This window comes from Balaenoptera acutorostrata, chromosome 5 (genome assembly GCF_949987535.1).
Source record: "Balaenoptera acutorostrata chromosome 5, mBalAcu1.1, whole genome shotgun sequence".
Taxonomy (NCBI): domain Eukaryota; kingdom Metazoa; phylum Chordata; class Mammalia; order Artiodactyla; family Balaenopteridae; genus Balaenoptera; species Balaenoptera acutorostrata.
This window is the reverse complement of record NC_080068.1, coordinates 35070513-35089297: the sequence shown is the minus strand read 5'-3', so window position 1 is coordinate 35089297 and position 18785 is coordinate 35070513. Positions and strand designations below refer to the sequence as shown.

Sequence of the window (18785 nt, the reverse complement as noted above, 5' to 3'; positions counted from 1 at the left end):
ATTGGAAGGATTTAAAGGGGAATTCATATATTTAGTTGCAAATACTCAGCTGGCATTACATTTAGAGTTGGGAGTTGGCTAGGTCAGTTTAATGTTTTGGGGCCTTGTGAAAAAAAGGGCCTTAAACAGTTAATCTCTAAGGAAACTTCTAGCTTCAACTCTATGGGATATACTTCAGTAACATCATCACTGTGCTTTGAATATGGAAAAGATGCTTCTTAAAGTCTAGATTTCAGCTAAATTACTTCTATAAGCCCACGTCCCTCCTGGGCTCTAAGATTTTGGCAACTTTGGGATTATTAAATTAATTAAAAAAGGAGGCCAACAGACTGAGGTGGCTTTAATGCCTTAGTAGCCTACGTAAGCAAACCAACACTTAAGCCACAAATGCCTCAAACTTAAGAAATCAAAACCTAAGGACAACTAATCACAAACAGCCAACTAGGCTTTCCCAAATAATCAACCCTTAAGCTACAGTCAATCAAATGCTTTCCTTCCTTTGCACCTACCTCTTCTCTATAAAAGTATCCCCCAAGCCCAGCTCCTGCTGGTGGAGGGCTAACTACTTCCAGTTTGGTGCTGCCTGATTCAAATCCATTTTAAATATAAACTAAAAAAAATTTATTTATTAATTTATTTAGGCTGCACCAGGTCTTTGTTGTGGCATGTGGGATCTTTTAGTTGCGGCACACAGACTCTTAGTTACAGCATGCATGTGGGATCTAGTTCCCCAACCAGGGATCGAACCCAGGGCCCCAGCACTGGGAGCACGGAGCCTTACCCACTGGACCACCAGGGAAGTCCCTAAACTCAAAATTTTTAATATGCCTCAGTTTATCTTTTAACTGATGACGGATGAAGAATTCAATTTCACAGGCTTGCTCTTCAGTGCATTTTTTTTCTTGAAAAATTTCTATTTTAATGAGAGAAAAGTTTGCCATTTCCATCTATCCTCTGCCCCACACCCCACAACTCCCCAAATCCTGATGGTTCAGCCTTTATCTTCTTGACGGTTTTCCCCTATCCACTTAAAACATTTATAAAATGATGTTCTGCTGATTACATGCATGGTGTCCTTTTATGTATACTGGCTTTAAAAATATGCTAAACAGGCACATGTATATAAATTGGCAAAATCTTTCTTGAAAGCCGACTGGCAATGCATAGTAAAGTCCTAAAAATGTGTATATACTTTGAGGGCTCATTTTCACTTTTGGAATCTAACCTAAGGGAATAACCTGATAAGAGTGCGCCTTAAGGGATATTCAAACTAGAGCTTGTAATAGAAATAACTGGTAACTAAAGTATCTAATTTCAGGGGGATTTAGGGGGTCCCACGCAGTACTTATTGATTTGGGAAGTTATTTATTTTATCCTCAATTTTGGAGATTATCTTCAAATTCTTTTCTACAATGAATATGAATTACTTTCCTAACAAAGTAAATATACCACTGGCTAATATGTTAATTTACTTATTTCTTTTGCACATGTACCCACTACTCAAAATCACTGATAATTTTAGTTTATTCTGAAAAATCATCAATCCATGAAACAATTGAATTCCTTAGCTACAACTGTTACTGAAGTGTGTAAGAGTGGACATGTTTTGCTGCTCCCAAGAGATTCCAATTGAGGGAAAAGAGTAACTTACTGAAATAAAACAATTTTAAGTGACAGAAGCACCAGTTTTTGTCACTGTTTTTAAAGACAAATCACATGTCCTCATTTTTTCCAAATAGTTGCTTCTTATTTTAAATTATGAGGAGTCAGAGAAATGAGGTACTGAAGCAAACACTTTTAATAAGAATACAAAATTCACACCAGAGGCACATTCTGGGGAATGTAAATGAACTATCACAAGTAGTAATTCTGCTGGAAGAATAAAATAAGGCTCTCTCAGAGTACAAATATACAGGAGGGAATGATTTAAAATAGGTTTATGATTTACAGTCACATTACATTGTGTTAAGCACTGAAAACAGGCATATTAATTAAAAAGCCAGCTAAATGGCATTTGAACATATATAACAAATCTTACAGCCCACAAAGTACATGTATGACAGTAATTTTAAGTACTTCATTTCAACACAAAAGAAATGAGCAGGCGAAGAGATACCTCTCAAAATATTAATTTATGTCTATGTCAAAAATCAAGAGAACTTATATTTTAAAAGGATTACATTACTGATAAAACCACACAGCAGACAGGCCAACCACGTAACACAAAACCAAAGGCACTGAGCAACTGAAACAGCACTGGCCCTTCCAGCCCCCTTCTTCTGGCTACCACCACACGGACCCACGTCACCTTTCCTTTATTCAAATGAAAACAAGTCCTCTGCCTTCCCATTCTGTAAAAGGAATGAAGAAAAACCAAAAAGCAAATTCTAGAGTTGATTTCTCCATAAACTTTAAATGTGGCTTAACAAATACAAAGAAACTCAACATTTATACACAGTGCTCCTTTGCAAGGAAGTAACAGACACATCAAACATTATCTGAAAGGGGCTTCTTTATGGATTTATGTACATTGGTTGAAAGAGAATTACTGTATCTGAGAAGGCACATATCTGTGATTTAAGGCTTAACCGGTATCGTTACACATAGAAGTCAATGAAAGCTGTCTAGGAATTCACTTCTGTCAAAGTGGAACTTACCCAAAAACTAGCTTTCCAAGCACAGAATTCTACTCTAGAAACCACGGAGAATTTCTATTCCCAAGTCTACCTGTCAAAAAAATTCTCTTAAGCAGGTTTCATTATGAATCAAAGAAATGGCTAACATATGCGCTCCAAGACTCTGGGTGATGCAAATTTGTAAGTTCAAAAGCCTCACAGAAATGACAGTGTGATTCCTGCGTCTTTAAGAAAAAGTCTTAAACAAAATTATAATGGTACAGATTCATTTTTAAAAAGGTATCTGCCACAACTCCACCAGCCGATCAGTCATTCATAAGAGCTGCCACCTCTCTGTGGATGCTGCAGGAACACCATATAATTTTACTCTGCAAAATAGTTTCTTTTTTTCTTTAAGACAATACATGAAAATGAATCTCTTAAAGATATTTAATACATTCATATATAAAATATCTGATGTTGATACAAATCATGTAAACCTCCCTTCGGAAAAGGTACAACTGGTCCTCATTTGCAGGACCAAAAACCTTGAATTTTTATCTTGTCAGTGCAAATCTATATTAAGTGTTTTCAAACTACAGAAATAGCCATCAACCCTCACAATACAAAAGGATTTCTCAAAAAGGAAAATTATTGTGTTCAGATTATAGAAATTATGTTTACATTAAAACCACCCACCTTCCCATCAAATTTAACAGTTCAATTGTTAAAGTATGAAAAAAGGGAAAAATTAAAGCTGTTTGTGCAAGAATCACTACAAAGGTTGTCACCCTTTCCCTCTTCCCCCAACTCTGCTTATTAGGTTTGTTTAGAAATATAACAATGTGACTTTCTCTTTTTTTCCAGGTGTGATTTTACTGTTCTTCAAGCCAAGATGGGGCGTCCACTCCAGGATTTTTCAATTTGATATGGAACTGTTTAAGTGTCTGTTCAAGCTGCTTCTGATTCCCAGCAAAGTAAGCGGCAATGGCATTGTGGAAAAGGACCAGCTGATTGTGTAATACTTTAACCTGTGAACAGGGCAGAGTTACAAGACCAAGCATTAACACCAACGACAATGAAATATAAGGTGATTTATTACATGTCATAATGAAAGAGCGTATCTCTCCTCCAGAAAAGTTGTTTTGACAAAGTATTTCTCACACACCGATTGTACATTGCTTTGTAAAGTCACTGAAACTTCGATGACTTCTTAACTTCCCTGAAGGGAACAGATCAGTTTAAGATGCTAAATATGTACTCTCTTAACCATTTTCAAACATTATTGAGCTTACTTTAATTAAACATATCATTAGATCCCCCTTCAAACTAAGTATATTCAAAATCAAATTTTGAAGAGGCAAAATTATACATAAATAATTACTATATGATACATACTCTATACCAAGTATAGACATCATTAAGGCCACACTTTATGAAAACTGAGTAGGCTGGATACTTTTAAATACCATACTTCTCTGCAAAGATTGAAGAAGGGTGGCAAGAGATGCCCAGAAAGCCAATTTACTTAAAGTTCATAGGCCTCTCAGTTATTTTCAATTGCTTATTACTTCTAATGATATCAAGAGTATGTTTTAATCAGGTAACACTATCTCTATGACTCTTTTAAAGAAATCAGCAAAGCATCAAAAAGAGTTTATGAATGAAGTGTTTCCTGAGGTCTTATTTATAATTGCAAATTGTTCAACAGTAAAGTATAAAATACACTCTAATTTACCCATCCAATGCAATATTCACTAAAACTGAGCTTTAATCATTTTTAATGATGTAAAAACATCTGATATATGATGCTAAGTGAAAAACTAGGATTATAACATATATGATATGACATCTGTATTCACTATTAACACACACATGCATAGTCTCTCTAGTCATTTCTTCGTCCATGTACCTCTATAAAGGAAATAACACTAATATATTTATAGTGGATATTTTTGATTTGTAAAGCCTTTATTTTAAAAATTAAAATGTTATAAAAATGGCATATGCTCAAGATTATAAAGTAAAATCTCCTGATCCACTCTGCATTTATTCTCTCCTCCTCGCCTGAGAGAATCACTGTTAACATTTTATTGTGTATCCTTTGAGAAATTTTCTAGGCTTATATACAATATTTAAAAACATAAACGGATTGCACCATGCACACTTTCAGTAACAGATTTTTACTTAAAGTATCTTAGATAACTTTTTATTCCATTCATTTATTCGTTCAACAGACCTTAAGTACCTTCTAAGTGCCAGGCACTGTTCTAGGAGATACAGAAAGAAATTCCTTCCCTCATGAGCTTACAGTCTTGGTGTGGAAAAAGGAGGAGGTAGGCAGGAAACCAAACTGACCCCAGGGAATGAGTATCTCAAGCCTTGCGAAGAAGCTGGGTTAACATTTAGGGCATCTGGAGCTGCTGATTCAACTAAAGTTGTTTAAAAAATAAAAGGGATTTTTTTCTCTTTCTCTGACAAAGATAAGAAAGTTTCTGGCAGGGAGATAGTTTAAGAGGGCCAGAGACCATGAAATGACAACTAAAAATGTCTGTACAAACTAAAAAAAATACCTTGCATTCATCTGGTCAGAAATTTAAGGCCTGCAACCTTCCTAAATGAAAACCTTTGGTACCAGGTACAAGGATGACAACGAAACCTGATGCATAACACTATGCATCAGGCACAGTACTAGGGATACAAGGATACAAGGATAAGTAAGGCAGAGTGCAGTAAAAATGATGGTTAATATGATAAATGGGTAGTAAAAATACATCTTGTTAACTTAAAAAAAGAAAAAAGGCACTTGTGGGGAGAAGAGGGTTTTTTCAAGAAAGGTTGAAAGAGAACATCGGGATGGGCGAACTCTAACTCCCCTGCCCTCTGGTGCTGAGATAAGGGGGGATATTTCAAAGGATGATGAACCTCTACCCAGGGGCAATTATTAAGGAGACAGGATAATGATAGGAAAAGCAGGTTTCTAGAAGGCAATTAGGAGGTGAGCAAAGTATATTATTATAATGACGGTTACAATAATGGCCCCAATCACCCCTCTCAATCCACACTCTTGGGGAGGCTTCTACAATGAAAATAAGCTTGGCCTGTAACTTTAGAAAATGAGGCCTGATAAGCAAGTGCTGGCGCTCTGGGACTAGTGTCGCCACGTTGTGAGGAAACCCCGTGTAGCCTCCCTTTGGGATGGAAGCCCATGGGGACAGAGGCCCAGTCATTCCAGCTGCTCCCAGTGCCCAGCAGGCATTCTAGTTGAAAGTGAAACAGGAAGAATCCACCTATCCCATACCTAGGCAATGGTGGGAAATAATAAATCACTTGTGTAACAGGCCACTAAGTAGTGGGTGTTTCATTATGCAGCAAAAGAGGTGCATCCCTGAAAAAGGTTAAAGGGACTTCCCTGGTGGCACAGTGGTTAAGACTCCGTGCTCCCCATGCAGGGGGCCCGGGTTTGATCCCTGGTCAGGAAACTAGATCCCACATGCATGCCACAACTAAGAGTTCGCATGTCACAACTAAAGAGCTGGTGAGCCGCAACTAAGGAGCGCACATGCTGCACCTAAATAAAATAAGTAAATAAAAAAAGAAATGTTTATTAAAAAAAATAAAATAAAATAAAGGGACCTCCCTGGTGGCGCAGGGGTTAAGAATCTGCCTGCCAATGCAGGGGACACGGGTTCGATCCCTGGTGTGGGAAGATGCCACATGCCGTGGAACAACTAAGCCTGTGCACCACAACCACTGAGCCCGCTCTCTAGAGCCCGTGAGACACAACTACTGAAGCCCGCACGCCTAGAGCCAGTGCTCCGCAACAAGATAAGCCACCACAGTGAGAAGCCCACGCACCGCAACGAAGAGTAGCCCTCGCTCGCTGCAACTAGAGAAAGCCCGCGTGCAGCAATGAAGACCCAATGCAGCCAAAATAAATAAATAAATAAATAGATTTTTTTTTAAAAAAGGAAAAGGTTAAGAATGTGCTTTCCTAGGAATGAATGAGGGTCTAGAAAACAGTGAAAAGGAGGAAAATCAGAGGGAGGAGGATAGGCCTAGAAGGAAGAAAGGCTAAAAAGTGGCTGTGATACAGGAGAGAAATTAATAGAGAAAGCAGGTAGGGAACAGAGATTCAAACAAACAAGCAAGGCAAAACTGCTACTAACCAGCCCCAAGACCTAAGTGCAGTTTAGGAGTACATACAGTATCTTTGAGAACTTTTACTTCCAATTTTCTGGGAAGAGGCGCATTAGGCATAGTTGATACTGGTCACAGCCTCCCCAAATTTTTATTTGTTACTCACCTAGGTCATTAGTAAAATATCCCCATTACTAGTACTGTTCTTTTATAGAAATTACCAGAAAGAGCTCTGGAATCAGGAGGCACTCGTGCCAGTCCCAGTTGTACCACTTCCCAGTTTTCTTTGTGACACCAGGCACAGGTTACTTCTAACTTCACTGGCCAAGGTCTTTATCCGTTTATCAGGGATGCCATTACCAAACTGCATTTGTAGTGCTGTTGTAAGGGTTAAATGAAATGAGATACTACCTAGCACACTGTCTGACACAGGATAAGTACTCATTCAATTTCAGTGGAATTTAAGTTTACCTATTTGATGGTTAAACCTTCAAACAACATTGACTTTTTTTAGTAAATAAAATTTCATTTATTTAGAACCCCCTGATTTGGAACTTGTAAGAAGTAAGATTGTGATACTGTGATTTACAATGAGAAGTAAATACTTGGTCTTCATCCCATTCCAGGCACAGAGCTCCTAAAACCCTTGTTAATTTCCTAAGTGATAAGAGCCTAGGAAGCATCTTTTGTTGTAATATTTGGTCTCTGGTTCTGTTCCTGAAATAGCCCCAGAGCTATTAAAGGTGAATGGAGTGTCTTCTGTTATTCACAATAAGCCCTTTTCAACGGCACCTGCCTTTATGTTAATGAGATTTTTGGAAAGCCCCTAGATAACCACAGCTTGGGGCTGGTTGCCAGGGGAACTAAATTGTGATTAGAGAGTGGGAATTTTCACCCTCATCCCCCACCAACCTCGGGACAAAGATTTAATCAGCTGTGCCTCTGCAATGAAGCCTCCTTAAAAATCCCTGTAGTGTGGGGTTTGGACAGCTTCTGGGTTGGCTGACACATCCACAAGCCAGGAGGGTGGTGCACCCCAAGCCCAATGGGGACAGAAGCTCTTGTGCTGAGGACCCTTCCAGACTTTGCCCTATGGACCTCTGCATCTGTATCCTTTAATATTTTTTTGTAATGAACTGGTAATATAATAAGTAAACTGTTTCCTGAGCTCTGGGAGCTGCTCTAGCAAATGACTGAAGCTGAGAAGGGGGTTGTGGGAACCTTCGACTTATAGCTGGTTGGTCAGAAGTGAACCGAATTGTAGGACACCTAGCTAGTGTCCAGAAAATCAGAGACTTGGTCTGTGTGGGGGAAAAAACCCACACATATCTGATGTAAGAGAAGTGCTGTGAGTGAAGCAAGGAACACAGAGTTTTTTCCTTTTCAAAGATAGAAGCTGATGTGAAGTCTACCTTCGCACAGTGAAAAGAAGGTGTGTGCTAAGCAAATAAATTTTGTTGACAAGAGTGCATGAACACGGTTTATCAACACTGCCTGCCTTGACAAGGCCTTCAATCCAAGGGCAGAGATGCTGCAGAAGGAATTCCTCTGCCTAATGGATCACCTCAGAAGAACCTTTAAGGGTCCCTTTACAACCCCATGATTCTGTGCTTCTAAAATGAACACATTTTTCGAGCAATAAGAAGGCACCTAATTTCTTCCAAATTATTCATTGGTTAGCACCATTCAAGTTAACAGTATTACACTAAAAATTTGTTTAAACATTCTTAATACAGACTTCCACTAATTCATATTGGCTTCTTTCTCTACGTCTAGACAGAAAAGTTTTGCATTGCAATCACTTTTTTTTTTTATTATTATTTATCTATTTATTTATTTTTTGGCTGTGTTGGGTCTTCGTTTCTGTGCGAGGGCTTTCTCTAGCTGTGGCAAGCGGGGGCCACTCTTCATCGCAGTGCGCGGGCCTCTCACTATCGCGGCCTCTCTTGTTGTGGAGCACAGGCTCCAGTCGCGCAGGCTCAGTAGTTGTGGCTCACGGGCCTAGTTGCTCTGCGGCATGTGGGATCTTCCCAGACCAGGGCTCGAACCCGTGTCCCCTGCATTGGCAGGCAGATTCTCAACCACTACGCCACCAGGGAAGCCCGCAATCACTTTTAAAACAAGCTTTAAAATGATAAACTGATCTGTGTAAGTATCTACTAAGAAAAGGTCAAATTATGCTAATTAAAGTTATAACCAGCGTTCACCTTACATGAGTGGAGTTTGATTTCAGGACCAAATCTCTTTCCTGTAAGTCACTAGAGTCAATGAAAATTACAGCTAGAAAAAAGAAGTAAAGTAAATTATTACAGGCTAGTTCACATTTGATTCCTATTTACATAAAAATGTTTTCTAAAACTGACCTGTTCTCAGTAACCTCTGCCAGTGTGAATGAGTTTCAGGTCTCTTCTGGAGAACAGACCGTCAAAGATTGGTCAAAGGAGAGCTCTGAGGGCAGTACGTTTTGACAGAAGGGTGGAAAAGTTTCCAGATGACCTTAGGTATGAAATAACTTCTTAAAGATAAAAAATCATAAATTATGACGAAAAGATCGATAAATTAAATTACTTTGAAATTTAGTATTTCTATTCACCCGAAGACTGAAAGGACAAGTTACAAACTGGGGAGAGGAATCTGCATTACAGGGGCTGACAAAGGGTACGCATCTAGAAAATGTGAAGACCTCCTACACACCGCGAGAACCCAATTAAAAAGAGCAAATAACATGAATGCCATTTTACAGCAGAGGAAACGGGAGTGGCCAATTAAATCTGAAAAGACTTCCAGTCTCATTAGAAAACAGGAAAATGCAAATTTAGACTGATGTGGGATGGTATTTTTTACCCTCTACATTAGAAAGACTTAATAAGAACTCTTATACACTGCTGATCAGTGTATAAATTTGTACAACTACTTTTGAAAAGTTTGGCATTAACTAGTAAAATGAAAGATGAATATATCCTATGGAACAGTAAATTAAGATATAGATATAACGATACATATGTCTCTTCATATATATATCAATATATCTATATCTATATCTATTTCTCTCTCTCTCTCTATATATAAAGGCATTCCAGTCCCTAGAGTAATGCTCAACACCAGATCCATGGTAATATTTACTGAGTGAATGAATGTAAGTAACATTTTAGGTGCGGTATTTTTTTTCTCTGAATATATAATATCTTTATATATATATCTATATATAAAATAGATAACCATTCTGCTCCTTCCATAACCCCTATTGTGACTTTTCTTTTTTTGAATTTATTTTGTTTTATACAGCAGGCCTTATTAGTTATCCATTTTATACATATTAGTGTATACATGTCAATCCCAATCTCCCAATTCATCCCACCACCACCATCCCCCCGCCACTATCCCCCCTTGGTGTCCATACGTTTGTTCTCTACATCTGTGTCTCTATTTCTGCCCTGCAAACCAGTTCATCTGTACCATTTTTTTAGGTTCCACATATATGCGTTAATATACGATATTTGTTTTTCTCTTTCTGACTTACTTCACTCTGTATGACAGACTCCAGATCCATCCACGTCTCTACAAATGACCCAATTTCGTTCCTTTTTATGGCTGAGTAATATTCCATTGTATACATGTATCATATCTTCTTCATCCATTCGTCTGTCGATGGGCATTTAGGTTGCTTCCATGACCTGGATATTGTAAATAGTGCTGCAATGAACATTGTGGTACATGACTCTTTTTGAATTATGGTTTTCTCAGGGTATATGCCCAGTAGTGGGATTGCTGGGTCGTATGGTAATTCTATTTTTAGTTTTTTAAGGAACCTCCATACTGTTCTCCATAGTGGCTGTATCAATTGACTTCCCACCAACAGTGCAATAGGGTTCCCTTTTCTCCACACGCTCTCCAGCATTTGTTGTTTGTAGATTTTCTGATGATGGCCATTCTAACTGGTGTGAGGTTGATACCTCATTGTAGTTTTGATTTGCATTTCTCTAATAATTAGTGATGTTGAGCAGCTTTTCATGTGCTTCTTGGCCATCTGTATGTCTTCTTTGGAGAAATGTCTATTTAGGTCTTCTGCCCATTTTTGGATTGGGTTGTTTGGTTTTTAAATATTGAGCTGCATGAGCTGTTTATATATTTTGGAGATTAATCCTTTGTCTGTTGATTCATTTGCAAATATTTTCTCCCATTCTGAGGGTTGTCTTTTCGTCTTGTTTGTAGTTTCCTTTGCTTTGCAAAAGCTTTTAAGTTTCATTAGGTCCCATTTGTTTATTTTTGTTTTTATTGCCTTTACTCTAGGAGGTGGATCAAAAAAGATCTTGCTGTGATTTATGTCAAAGAGTGTTCTTCCTTTGTTTTCCTCTAAGAGTTTTACAGTGTCTGGCCTTACATTTGGGTCTTTAATCCATTTTGAGTTTATTTTTGTGTATGGTGTTAGGGAGTGTTCTAATTTCATTCTTTTACATGTAGCTGTCCAGTTTTCCCAGCACCACTTATTGAAGAGACTGTCTTTTCTCCATTGTATATCCTTGCCTCCTTTGTCATAGATTAGTTGACCAGAGGTGCGTGGGTTTATCTCTGGGCTTTCTATCTGGTTCCATTGATCTATATTTCTGTTTTTGTGCCAGTACCATATTGTTTTGATTACTGTAGCTTTGTGGTATAGTCTGAAGTCAGGGAGTCTGATTCCTCCAGCTCCATTTTTTTCCCTTAAGACTGCTTCGGCTATTTGGGGTCTTTTGTGTCTCCATAAAAATTTTAAGATTTTTTTGTCCTAGTTCTGTAAAAAATGCCATTGGTAATTTGATAGGGATTGCATGGAATCTGTAGATTGCTTTGGGTAGTATAGTCATTTTCACAATATTGATTCTTCCAACCCAAGAACATGGTATATCTCTCCATCTGTTTGTATCATCTTTAATTTCTTTCATCAGTGTCTTATAGTTTTCTGCATACAGGTCTTTTGTTTCCCTAGGTAGGTTTATTCCTAGGTATTTTATTCTTTTTGTTGCAATCGTTAATGGGAGTGCTTCCTTAATTTCTCTTTCAGATTTTTCATCATTCATGTATAGGAATGCAAGAGATTTCTGTGCATATTAATTTTGTATCCTGCAACTTTACCAAATTCATTGATTAACTCTAGTGGTTTTCTGGTGGCATCTTTAGGATTCTCTATGTATAGTATCATGTCATCTGCAAACAGTGACAGTTTTACTTCTTCTTTTCCAATTTGTATTCCTTTTATTTCTTTCTCTTCTCTGATTGCCGAGGCTAGGATATCCAAAACTATGTTGAATAACAGCGGCAAGAGTGGACATCCTCGTCTTGTTCCTGATCTTAAAGGAAATGCTTTCAGTTTTTCACCATTGAGAATGATGTTTGCTGTGGGTTTGTCATATATGGCCTTTATTATGTTGAGGTAGGTTCCCTCTATGCCCACATTCTGGAGAGTTTTTATCATAAATGGGTGTTGAATTTTGTCAAAAGCTTTTTCTGCATCTATTGAGATGATCAGATGGTTTTTATTCTTCAATTGGTTAATATGGTGTATCACATTGATTGATTTGCATATATTGAAGAATCCTTGCATCCCTGGGATAAATCCCACTTGATCATGGTGTATGATCCTTTTAATGTGTTGTTGGATTCTGTTTGCTAGTATTTTGTTGAGGATTTTTACATCTATATTCATCAGTGATATTGGTCTGTAATTTTCTTTTTTTGTAGTATCTTTGTCTGGTTTTGGTATCAGGGTGATGGTGGTCTCATAGAATGAGTTTGGGAGTGTTCCTTCCTCTGCAATTTTTTGGAAGAGTTTGAGAAGGATGGGTGTTAACTCTTCTCTAAATGTTTGATAGAATTCACCTGTGAAGCCATCTGGTCCTGGACTTTTGTTTGTTGGAAGATTTTTAATCACAGTTTCAATGTCATTACTTGTGATTGGTCTGTTCATATTTTCTATTTCTTCCTGGTTCAGTCTTGGAAGGTTATACCTTTCTAAGAATTTGTCCATTTCTTCCAGGTTGTCCGTTTTATTGGCATATAGTTGCTTGTAGTAGTCTCTTAGGATGCTTTGTATTTCTGCAGTGTCTGCTGCAACTTCTCCTTTTACATTTCTAATTCTATTGATTTGAGTCCTCTCCCTTTTTCTTGATGAGTCTGGCTAATGGTTTATCAATTTTGTTTATCTTCTCAAAGAACTAGCTTTTAGTTTTACTGATCTTTGCTATTGTTTTCCTTGTTTCTATTTCATTTATTTCTGCTCTGCTCTTTATGATTTCTTTCCTTCTGCTAACTTTGGGTTTTGTTTGTTTTTCTTTCTCTAGTTCCTTTAGGTGCAAGGTTAGATGTGTATTTGAGATTTTTCTTGTTTCTTGAGGTAGGGTTGTATTGCTATAAACTTCCCTCTTAGAACCGCTTTTGCTGCATCCCATAGGTTTTGGGTCGTCGTGTTTTCGTCATCATTTGTCTCTAGGTATTTTTTGATTTCCTCTTTGATTTCTTCAGTGATCTCTTGGTTATTTAGTAACGTATTGTTTAGCCTCTATGTGCTTGTGTTTTTTATGGTTTTTTCCCTGTAATTCATTTCTAATCTCATAGTGTTGTGGTCAGAAAAGATGCTTGATATGATTTCAATTTTCTTAAATTTACTGAGGCTTGATTTGTGACCCAAGATGTGATCTATCCTGGAGAATGTTCAGTGTGCACTTGAGAAGAAAGTGTAATCTGGTGTTTTTGGATGGAATGGCCTATAAATATCAATTAAATCTATCTGGCCTACTGTGTCATTTCAAGTTTCTATTTCCTTATTTATTTTCATTTTGGATGATCTGTCCATTGGTGTTAAAGTCCCCCATTATTATTGTGTTACTGTCGATTTCCTCTTTTATAGCTGTTAACAGTTGCCTTATGTATTGAGGTGTTCCTATGTTGGGTGCATATATATTTATAATTGTTATATCGTCTTCTTGGATTGATCCCTTGATCATTATGCAGTGTCCTTTCTTGTCTCTTGTAACATTCTTTATTTTAATGTCTATTTTATCTGATATTGAGTAATGCTACTCCAGCTTTCTTTTGATTTCCATTTGCATGGAATATCTTTTTCCATCCCTTCACTTTCAGTCTGTATGTGTACCTAGGTCTGAAGTGGGTCCCTTGTAGACAGCATATATATGGGTCTTGTTTTTGTATCCATTCAGCGATCCTGTGTCATTTGGTTGGAGCATTTAATCCATTCACGTTTAAGGTAATAATTGATATGTATGTTCCTATTACCATTTCTTAATTGTTTTGGGTTTGTTTTTGTAGGTCCTTTTCTTCTCTTGTGCTTCCCACTTAGAGAAGTTCCTGTAGCATTTGTTGTAGAGCTGGTTTGGTGGTGCTGATTTCTCTTAGCTTTTGCTTGTCTGTAAAGCTTTTGATTTCTCCATGAAATCTGAATGAGATCCTTGCCGGGTAGAGTAATCTTGGTTGTAGGTTCTTCTGTTTCATCATTTTAAATATATCATGCCACTCCCTTCTGGCTTGTAGAGTTTCTGCTGAGAAATCAGCTGTTAACCTTATGGGAGTTCCCTTGCACGTTTTTTGTCGTTTTTCCCTTGTTGCTTTCAATAATTTGTCTTTAATTTTTGTCAGTTGGATTACTATGTGTCTTGGCATGTTTCTCTTTGGATTTATCCTGCCTGGAACTCTCTGCACCTCCTGGACTTGGGGACTATTTCCTTTCCCATGTTAGGGAAGTTTTCAAGTATAATCTCTTCAAATATTTCCTGGGTCCTTTCTCTCTCTCTTCTCCTTCTGGGACCCCTATAATGTGAATGTTGTTATATTTAATGTTGTCCCAAAGGTCTCTTAGGCTGTCTTCATTTCTGTTCATTCTTTTTCTTTATTCTCTTCTGCAGCAGTGATTTCCACCATTCTGTCTTCCAGGTCACTTATCCGTTCTTCTGCCTCAGTTATTCTTCTATTGATTCCTTCTAGTGTATTTTTCATTTCAGTTATTGTATTGCTCATGTCTGTTTGTTTGTTCTTTAATTCTTCTAGGTCTTTGTTAAACATTTCTTGCATCTCCTCGATCTTTGCCTCCATTCTTTTTCCGAGGTCCTAGATCATCTTCACTATCATTATTCTGAATTCTTCTTCTGGAAGGTTGCCTATCTCCACTTCATTTAGTTGTTTTTCTGGGGTTTTGTCTTGTTCCTTCATCTGGTTCATAGCCCTCTGCCTTTTCATCTTTTCTATCTTTCTGTGAATGTGGTTTTTGTTCCACAGGCTGCAGGACTGTAGTTCTTCTTGCTTCTGCTGTCTGCGGTCATCTAAGAGGCTTGTGCAAGTTTCCTCCCTATTCTGAGTTTTGCTTATCATCCCTATTGGTTTTTTTTTTAATGTTGTCCAATTTTTCTTTCTTTTTTCCCCTTCCTTTTCTGTCCTTTTAAAAAAATTATATATATATATATATATATATATATATATATATATATATATATAGGTTGTGTTTGGTCCCACAGCATGTTATGTATTTTCTCCTATTGGGAGAAAATATGTGCAAAACATATCAGGCAAAGAACCTGATGCTAGAATATACAAAAAATTCTTACAAATTAATAAGGAAATGAGAAACCCAACGAAAAAATGGGGAAAAAATCTGAACAGGCATTTCTCCAAAGAAAATATACAGATGGCAAATAAGTACATGAAATGACCAACATCTTTATTTATTAGGGAAATTCCAATTTAAACCACAATGAGGTCTACTACACATCCACCAGAATGGCTAAAATGAAAGGTTAACCATACCTTATTGGTGAGAATGTGGAGCAAATTGGTCTCTCATATACTATTGGTGGAAATGTCAAATGGTACAACCATCTTGGAAAAGTTTGCCAGTTTCTTAAAAAGTTAAACATGCACCTACTATTGCCATGTGTATGTATACATACAATTCAGCTATTCCACAACTAGGTACTGACCTGAGAGGAATGCATTACATATATTGTTTTGTGTGTATACCAAATATTTTTTTTTAAAACAAAGAAAAAAAAGGGAAAATAATGAAGCTTCATGACTTGTTTCAATGTAGTATAAAAAATAAAGACTATAAATGAGTAGATAGATTTTAAAATGAAACTAAATTAGAAAGTTTCAAATAATCTTTCTAGTTTCTAATTCTCTCTAAAGCCATAAGTCAGTTCTGTTTATAATCGAGACTTTCACCTTTGCTTGTAGATTCTAAAAGTAATACACCTCAGAGAATTCAAGGAAAACTCCTACCTGGCCCTAAAATATGATGTTACAATACTTACAAACTGATATGTGATGCATTTTGATTCTTTGGAAAGCACATGTAAGTAAAATTTCCTTCTCTAAAATGCCATTTTCCTGATTAGGAACAAAGCAAATCTACCACAAATAAACCATTTATTAATTTTCTATTTTCTCTGTCCATTAAGTAGATAATCTTTTTCTTTGCCTGTAGAGACTCTTGTTAACTGCAGAAGGAGGCTGATATATTTGAAGGAGAATGAAAGATTCAGGAAAATTGGGCTCAACTCCCATTTTTGCCTCAAGTTAACCATATGAACTCTCCTCACTTGCATAATGAAGAAACTGAGAGTAAGATCATTTTTATGGCTCCTTCCTACTAAAACTTTCTGAGAAAACTGCTTTCTAAATAGAGGTATACATATATTTGGAAACTCAAATGGCTCTCAAAAAGCCGTTCTGTTGAAAGGCTTTCTTTCAGTAGAAAAACATTATTTCTATGTATTTTTAAGGACAGAAACTGGCACTTCTATTAGAGATATATTAAATTTAGCTGAAAGTTTATGTACCAGTTTATAAACACTCTTCCCCGTTACTGAGTTATTTTTTAAGGTTTTCATGGTAGTAACCTACTTGAGTCACAGAGTAATTTTCCACCTACTAGTATTATTTGGCCTTTCTTGTTTTCCAATTTCAGATGACCCTTGGCTCCTGGAGCAACTAAAGGGCTTCTGTATTTTTAGTATGAAATTCTAATAATTTTTAGAAATAGGTTCTAACTAATTACTGCTTTTCAGACCACAAAAAACTTTTGACTTGAATTTTATCTCCCAGTGTTTTAGAACTTGGAGAAGACAAGGACCTCCCTGGTGGTGCAGTGGTTAAGACTCCACACTCCCAGTGCAGGGGGCCCGGGTTCAATCCCTAGTCAGGGAACTAGATCCCACATGCATGCTGCAACTAGGAGTTTGTATGCCACAACTAAGGAGCCCATGAGCTGCAACTAAGGAGCCTACCTGCCGCAACTAAGACCCGATGCAACCAAATAAATAAATAAAATAAATATTAAAAAAAAAAAAAGAATTGGAGAAGACAGTAAAAGAGCACAGGATTTGATTCACATACTGAACTGCAGAGAGCTGTTACATCGGCCTAGAAAGTTAGAGCGTCAGAAAGAAAGTGCAAAGGGCATCAGACAATTTTTAGCTAACCCTACTGCTGTCAACACAAGTCAGAGTCCCCACCCCCTGACAGTCTACAAACCTAACACAGAGACACACCTCTTCTTGTAGCTGAGGGAAGCTTGGTAGCCCACCACCCAAGCCTCAAAACGGGTCCATTAGCTGTATTTAAAATGGTCCCCCACTCCCCAGTGAAACTTAATCCATGGGAAATAAAGGAAAGAGGATGCTTTTTAGGACTGAATTCTAGTTTTCACAACAAAATAATACAATACCCATTTTCACAAAAACATTCTCTTGGTAACTGTGAGAAGGTTGATGTGTAAAAGCCTTTTAAAGTATCTGCACTTCAGAGAAGTTCCTGGAATAAAGAGAGCCTCTGGGGATTCACAGCTTTTCAATTATAATTATGGAAATAAAATATAAAATTTCATTGTCACTTTAATCTCAGAAGCCATTTCATACCAAAACAGACAACTTACCTCATTTTTCTATTAGCACTGATTATGTAAGTGTTATCCTAGTACGAGTTTTAGTTCTGGTAGTAGTCTTCAAAATCAGATGCAAATTTAAATAACAATGGTAAGTTGACTCTTTTATCTAATCAAACCATTACTAAATCAAAAATAAAGGTAAATTAAAATAAACTAATAAATCAGTTCTCAATAGGAGTATACTTTCTAAATTAAATGAATTAAAAACTTAGAATATTTTGCTTTTCTAATTTTTTTCTCTTAAAAATTTTTTTTTCTAGGGCTTCCCTGGTGGTGCAGTGGTTGAGAATCCGCCTGCCAATGCAGGGGACACGGGTTCAAGCCCTGGTCCGGGAAGATCCCACATGCCGCGGAGCAGCTAAGCCCGTGCACCACAACTACTGAGCCTGCACTCTAGAGCCCGTGACCCACAACTACTGAAGCCTGCGTGCCTTGAGCCCGTGCTCCGCAACAAGAGAAGCCACCGCCATGAGAAGCCCGCGCACTGCAACGAAGAGTAGCCCCCGCTCGCCGCAACTAGAGAAAGCCTGCACACAGCAACGAAGACCCAACACAGCCAAAAATAAAAGTAAATAAAATAAATTAAAAAAAAGAAAAAAGGTCAGTCTGGGAAAGATTCTGGTTTCTCAACTAGAACTGGCTTGAGGAGAGAGATAAAGAATGTAAGGTTGGGGGGGAAAAGGTCAAACCCTTCTTTTAGGAGAAGGGGCAAAAAGCCAAAATGTTGGAGGAAATATTTTAGGGTCATTACACTTTTTCAGTTTACTTCTATATTTATGCTATGAAATCATGAGAAGTGATAAGCATACAGTATCAAAGAAACAGCCAAGCATTTTTGGTAGACTATTCTTTGATATGGTGGGTGACACTAACTTTTGTAAAGCACTTTCTGTGTGACAGGTAATAGTTACCCTTAACATCTTCTATTCTCTCCATGTTATCGTTAAAAAAACAAAACAAAACAAAACAAAAAACAGACTCAGAAAGTTAAGTAACTCACCTAAGTTTTAGACAGGTAGGAAGCAGATAGGCCAGATTTGGGGAACTTACGAATGTTTATTCCAAGACTGGTCCATGTTCTTTCACCTATTCTAACCTGC

The 18785-nt window shown here is 37.3% G+C and overlaps 1 protein-coding gene across 4 annotated transcripts in view; it reads right to left on the bottom strand.

The window, feature by feature from the left end:
• Positions 1–1775: 1775 nt before the first annotated feature.
• ARFIP1 (ADP ribosylation factor interacting protein 1) overlaps positions 1776–18785 on the bottom strand; it is a 132129-nt gene continuing 115119 nt past the window's right edge. For all 4 annotated transcript variants that reach the window (XM_007189421.2, XM_007189423.2, XM_007189424.2 and 1 more), the window contains one exon: positions 1776–3646. In XM_007189421.2, coding sequence (XP_007189483.2) covers positions 3491–3646 — 156 coding nt within the window. In that variant the 3' untranslated portion in view covers positions 1776–3490. The remainder of the gene's footprint in view (positions 3647–18785) is intronic.